At 32.1% G+C, this 6,713-nt stretch overlaps 1 protein-coding gene and 1 long non-coding RNA gene across 2 annotated transcripts; one reads left to right on the plus strand and one right to left on the minus strand.

The window, feature by feature from the left end:
• The first annotated feature begins 1,844 nt into the window (after positions 1–1,844).
• Positions 1,845–4,241, plus strand: LOC126675002 (uncharacterized). Its single transcript, XR_007639665.2, has 5 exons — positions 1,845–2,008; positions 2,229–2,338; positions 3,043–3,161; positions 3,251–3,376; positions 3,989–4,241. It is a non-coding gene; the product is annotated as an uncharacterized LOC126675002 (long non-coding RNA).
• A 474-nt stretch (positions 4,242–4,715) lies between these two features.
• LOC126675001 (transcription factor MYB106-like) lies at positions 4,716–5,926 on the minus strand. Its single transcript, XM_050369566.2, has 3 exons — positions 5,643–5,926; positions 5,420–5,549; positions 4,716–5,310 (listed from the first exon to the last, which is right to left on the minus strand). The coding sequence occupies exons 1-3, from the start codon at positions 5,770–5,772 to the stop codon at positions 4,899–4,901; spliced, it is 672 nt and encodes a 223-aa protein (XP_050225523.1). The 5' UTR covers positions 5,773–5,926; the 3' UTR covers positions 4,716–4,898.
• Between the last annotated feature and the right edge of the window lie 787 nt (positions 5,927–6,713).

Consider the following 6,713-nt stretch of genomic DNA (forward strand, 5'->3'; position numbering starts at 1 on the left):
CGAATTACCGGTGACCTCCACCGGTTCTTCGTCTGACTTTCTGTGTTCTTGTTCTTTCAGGTTCATCTGACCGGTCCAGGCGTTGGTGATTTATCAGTAGCTATTGCTCGTTGTGCACTTTATAATCGGGGCCATTATCACGCTGAAGTTCTTGATGAATCTCCCGTAAGACATGACCAGCCGGTGAAAAGATCTAATATCCAATAAAGTTTTCGGAACTGGAAAAAAAGACTCGGATGGATTTACAAGTAGTTGGTTTTGTTTCAGTTGATCAAAAACAGCCGAAAGATGTTCGGCGTGAACATTACAATCTTTGCTGAAAATTATAACCTCGTCGAAGTAAACAGCAACAATCTTTCCAATCAAAGGCTTAAACGCTCGGTTCATTAATTACCCTCATTAAATTAACACTGACGGGCGAAACCGACAATTCGTGTTGCCGATTCATTGCCTTGAAAAGCTCTGCTTCTGGACTAACGATCACCATTAAGGAGAAATACTGGGAGCCTGATAGCATATCAAGTATATCCCACCCTTTGAAGGTACCAAATCATCACTGTCCAATTGTCCTCCAATGTCCATTCCTTTGAAATAAAAATTCCTGTAAAATAGATAAAAAAGGGGTAATTAATTCTAGGGGTTACTGTACTTTTCAAGAATTGCAAAATGGTGACCGAACTTCAAAACGTAACAAAATAGTTACTAAACTTTTAAATATGTGATTTTGGGAGGTTTTTAAGTGTTTTAAGGTCAAATTATACATATGTAGTAATAAAATTTTGATTATTTATGACAAATGATACCTTATATTTCATATATACACACAATAAATAAAAAATCGACTCGAAATATTTTTCTTTAGTGACCAAAAATCCTTCCATCTTAACATAATCAAATATTATAATAACTAAAATGTTATATTTTGAAGTTCGGTCACCATTTTGTAATTTTTGAAAAGTACAGTGATCTTTAAAATCAATTACCCAGATAAAAAGGTTCCAATCAAATTAAAACTACTGAATTAATTTGAAAATAATTTCATTTAATCACAAACAAATGTATACACAAACTCAAAAATTATTGTACAGTTTTTTTATGAACCCATCACCTTACATAAGTAGACTCTACAAGTATGGGTATATTCATCTAGGAAAATTCTTATTTAGACCCGATCTATAAATTTTCCATACACTTATTCAATAAGGTGTTAGAAAATTTAACACAATTTTCTTTTTTTTCTCATTTCTCTAACATCTCATTGGATAGGTTCATTTTCATGAACCGGATATAGGTAAGAATTTCCCATTCATCTAGGCTATAAATTTTCACGACCGAAACGAAAATGCCATAGCTAAATAATCCTAATCATAGTTTAATATTTCTAACCTACACCAAAATAAGAAAAATATCAAGACTGAAAGGAAAATGTCGGGTAATTGATTTTGGAGGTCACTGTACTTTTCAAAAATTGTAAAATGGTGACTGAACTTCAAAACGTAACATTTTAGTTGCTATACTATTTGGTTATGTTAAGATAGAAGGATTTTTGGTCACCGAAGAAAAATATTTCGAGTCGATTTTTTGTTGATTGTATGTATATATGAAATATAAGGTATTATTTGCATTAAATAATCAAAATTTGATTACAACGTATGTATAATTTGACCGTAAAACACTTAAAAACCTTCCAAAATCACATATTTGAAAGTTTAGTAACCATTTTGTTACGTTTTGAAGTTCAGACACTATTTTGCAATTTTTGAAAAGTACAGTGACCCCTAGAATCAATTACCCGGAAAATGCCACAGCTATCATTTTCGTTTCTGCTATCATATGAAATGAAACCTAATCAAACACTGAAACAAAAAACGTCATAGCTAAACAATCGCGATGTTGAAGAATGGAAGAATCTCTGCTATCATATGAAACCTAGGGTAGCGTTTTCATTAAACGATCGCAATGTTGAAGAATCTCTGCTAAACGATTGCAGTTAACTGAATCTTCTCAGGTAGCATTTTCATTAACTGAGTCTTCTCAACTTAGGGTTTTGATTTCTTCTCGACTCAGAGTTTTGATTTCATAAATTGGAGGTGTATTACAAGCAAACCGATTTTTGATTTTTTTCTCAATTTAGGGTTTTGATTTTAGATTTCTACTCAACTTATTGATTTCTTCTCAATTTAGGGTTTCGATTTTTGATTTCTACTCAACTTAAATTTTTAATGCAGGGAATCCTCACCTCATTTTGACGTGTCTGGTATTCAAGCTAAGAAATAGTGGAGTTGAAGATTTATGTTAATAGAGTTGAAGATTTAGAGTGAAAGCTGCAATTTAACTGGTAATGTGGAAGATTTAACTGCGATTTATGTATAGAGTTGAAGATTTATGTTAATAGAGTTGAAGATTTATGTTAATGTGTTGTGATAAAATTTTGTGTCACTCTGTTTGCTGGTACTCACATTTAGAGTGAAAGCTGAGTACATTCTGTTTTAATTTTGATTAAAGTTTTGAATTCTGAGTACATTCTATTTGCCGGTAGAATGTAATCAGAACTCAAAAACTTACTTAAATTAATGATTGAGTTCATTCATGTCATTGCTTAATGGTCCATAATCCTCCATTTTAACTTGATTCCTTTTTTAGCTGTGTTGCTCAACAGCTAAGCCATGATAGAAATAAGCTGGAATACTTAGAAATTTAGGCTATGTTTTATGCTACCATACCAGGCAATTATATGAACCACCAGAATATCTTAAAATGCCATAAACATGATGTTTTATCTTAAAATGCAATAACCATGAGACCAGTCCTTAATTTATATGAACCATGAGATTATATGAGTTTATAAATGGCAGTGGTATCAATGATTATCAGATTGAATAATTGGTTGAAAATGAAGATTATTGATCCTCTCTACCAAATCCTTTGCAGGTGTTTTAATGTGAAATGTTGTGTTAGATTTTATTTTATATCTCTGTTTATAATCTGACATGAAATTGATTGTATAAAGGCTTAATGTTTAGTTTTTGATTTGGGTGGCAGCTGCTCAGGCAATGGAAGTTCTGAATTTCACTCCTTTAAATGGCAAACTGATTCGGATTATGTATTCTAATTGTAACCCGACTATTCGTAAAAGCAGCGCAGGCAACATTTATATCAAGGTATTAAGTTTATAAATAGTATAGTTAATTGGTTTCTTGTTTTATTTTGGTGTGTTTATTCTGATATATAGTTTGTAATATGATGATAGAATTTGGACAAAACAATTGACAACAAAGCTTTACATGACGCATTCTCCACATTTGGAAATATCTTATCTTACCCGACTAATAACGAAGGCTCTTTTATATTTTGAGAAAAATAGAAACAAGATCAGGTATGACGTAACATTATTATTACTATTATTATTATTTTCTTATAATGATTAGATATTAGTGTGCTGAAAAGTTTGAGTTGTATAAAATCAAATTATTAGGAGCAAAAGACTAGTAGCCAAACAACCCCTTCCTTTAGATTATCCTGAGTTTGTGGGCATGTTTGATGGGACTATTAGTTGTATTTTCTATGTTCTGAACTTGTATGAAGTTTACAGAATTGCAGGCCTAACCTTATGCGTGTTTTATTATTGATGATTGCTGGTATTTAGATGTATATTGTACCATTGTTCTGCATTTGTTTTAGATCAGAGCTCATGGCCAAATCAGAGCTGGTTTTCTAGTTCTGTGGTTGGTTATAGGATATTCCAATAGCATTCACATTAGATTAGAGTTGACTGAACATACAATTATTAATGAGATTCTTAACTTAATGTTTTTTCATCCTTGAGTATACATATAAATGATATAAGTGTTAACGGAACTAAATATCTAGTGATTAACTTTGTTTATCAACAGCATTGTTAAGTGAATGTTTAATTTTTAGGATTGATTGCATGTGGTACATTAATTATTGATTCAAATAAAGTAACAAGGATATGTAATAAATACAGGAGAAGAAAAAAACAAGAATGGAGGAAGGAGACAGAAAAGAATCATCAAAAGAAATATAACACTGTTAGGACAACGTTTTGTACACCTTATGCAACATAAAATTTTGTTACTGCTGGACTTATTGTTATGTTGAAAATATTTTTTTGTGCACCTCACTGCTGGTGCTTTATATAGTTCAGCAAGTAATTGACAAATTATGCACATGTTCAATATCTGGAATCTATAACTTTGGAATGATGATATTTTTGTTAATTCTGATTTCTAAGCTAGTAGGATTTGTTAAGTGAATGTTTGTTTGTGGGATTGGTCGTAAGGACTGTTATTTGTAAGCTAACTTATGAAATTACGAAGGGAATTCGGTCGCAATTGTATTTAGATTGTGGTCGCAATTGCTTTATAAAATTACGAAGGTAGTAACTAAATTACGACCGGATTTTCGCTCACTATTAATTTAATCAAATTACGACCGGAAATTTACCTTCGCAAAAACATTACGACCGGATATATATTTCTACTATCCCAAATACTTTTTACGGTGGAGCCTATTACGACGGCTTACGACCGGATTTTTCTCTTCCCAATAGACATATTACGACCACTTTTGATGAATTTACGACCACTTTTCCCTTCGCTAATGAATCAGTTTCTTGTAGTGTTACCATTTGGTTTAGGAGGTCAGTTGTGCTAGAGTTGAAAATTAATGTGCCCATTAAAATTTAATTGATGCTAAAACTATTAAATTTACACCCATTTTCATTTTATGTTAAATTGATACACCGTTTTAAAATCCGGTATAATTTGCTAACATGAAATCTATTTTCCAGTGTAATTTGCTGAAGTAAAAACCGTTCTCCGCCTTCCATTTTAACAAATTATACCAAATATACATAAATAATAGAATGCATGGCATTAAAGTTGAGAGGTCTTTGGTGCTTCAAAAGAGCCACTACTCTCTTCCATGTCCATGTCCATGTTTTTGTTTTTAGCAAGTGATCGAGTCGCATGGGTCGAGTAGTTTGACGAAGAATGATTAGTTGTAGACCACTTCGATGACATTGATGAAATACCATGAGAGTTGAAGCTTACTGAATACGATGATTCTGATTCTGATTCTGATTCTGCTTGATGATCACTATAACTTGTAGAATATGAATTATCATCACCACCAATTGCAGACATACTCATTTGTTCATCTTCAAAAAGGAATGTTCTGTTTCCTTGCCTCAGTTGCCTTGTATGCACCTTTTTCAGGTGGGTATTATAGTGGTTTTTTACGTCATCATCTGTTCTTCCTGGTAGGTGTGTTGCAATGGCTGACCATCTAAATAATACACATAGAAAACAGAATACCCAAACCTAAATTAGGGTTCATTGTTTTTAATGGCAGATAGCTCAAAAAGCAACATAACATAGAGAAAAAAATGATGTACTTATTTCCTAATACTGAGTACAGATTGAGTATGGTTTGATCTTCTTCCAGGGTGAAATTTCCGCGTTTTATATCCGGCCTCAAATGATTCATCCAATGAGCTCTGCAGCTCCGCCCTGACCTTGATAAACCTAATTACAGAACAAAAACTGGATCAGGGTCAGGGATAATTACTACTATATCACTGACATGATGAAACTTATAGAAAAAGATTAGGATTTTACCAGCGGATACGGGCATCTGCTTCCAACTCCTTATGCCATGGCTCCTGATATACGCAATTAACTTCTCATCTTCTTCAGGAGTCCATGCACCTTTCTTTAGTTTGGACATCTCTGAATTTGTAGATTCCATGATCAAGTCCGCGTTATGTTAGCTTCTGCTCGCAACTAGGGTTTTATAAAGTTTTAATTTGATCTTCATAGGAAAAGGGAAAAAAAAAGGTCTTTTCGTTGAACTTGCATGCTTAATTTCCTTCTCTTTTTATCTCGTGACTTATTTTTAATTGGCACTAACCTTTTTATGTCCACAATTTTAATTGTTTTATCAGATGCATCTCAAATTTAACCATTATAATCAATTAATTTTATAAATTGGAACAAATATATCTTTTTTTAAAAATATAATTATAATTTAAATTTAAATGGTTCTTCCTGAGTGAAATTAATATTAATTGTGTAATTAATTATTTATATAATTAAAATTTGTAAAAATAAATTCTAAAAAATATGCATATTTTAAAATTTGATATATTTATTTTAGTTTATAAAATTATGCAGAAAGCATTTTAAAATATTTTTTCTAAAAATTATTTTGTTTTTTTAACTAGGTTTATAAATGAACAAAGGATCAAATTGCCCCCTCAATTTGGCATAAAATATTAAATAAATCAATTTCGCCGCTTTTGGTACAAACAGACCCAAAAGTTGCGTTTTCGTATCAAAAAAGACCCTCGGAGAGTGAATTTTTAAATTTGATTTAATTAACTTAATTAACTTCCTAATTGCACCATTATTAATCAAACTCTTAATTATACCCTAATTAAGCTAATAAAACACTATTAACCCTAATTAATTAAAATATTTAATTCTTTCACCATTCCGACCACCGGCCCACCGCCACCTTCTTCCTCTCGCACTCCAGCCGGTCACCACTAATTTCGAAAATCAAATCAGCCCCTCAAGAACAAATCATTGTTCATCCTCAAGGGATGAATAGAACTATTCATTCCTTGAGGATGAACAGCGATCTGTTCATCCTCACGGGATGAACAGATCGTTGTTCATCCTTTGAGG

This window comes from Mercurialis annua, linkage group LG3 (assembly GCF_937616625.2).
Source record: "Mercurialis annua linkage group LG3, ddMerAnnu1.2, whole genome shotgun sequence".
Lineage (NCBI taxonomy): Eukaryota > Viridiplantae > Streptophyta > Magnoliopsida > Malpighiales > Euphorbiaceae > Mercurialis > Mercurialis annua.

Coding starts and splice junctions, on each gene's coding strand:
- LOC126675001 (XM_050369566.2), bottom strand. CDS start 5,772: ATGGAATCTACAAATTCAGAGATGTCCAAACTAAAGAAAGGTGCATGG. Junction 5,550..5,642: donor GCAGATGCCCGTATCCGCTG/GTAAAATCCTAA, acceptor TTCTGTAATTAG/GTTTATCAAGGTCAGGGCGG. Junction 5,311..5,419: donor TACTCAGTATTAGGAAATAA/GTACATCATTTT, acceptor TGTATTATTTAG/ATGGTCAGCCATTGCAACAC.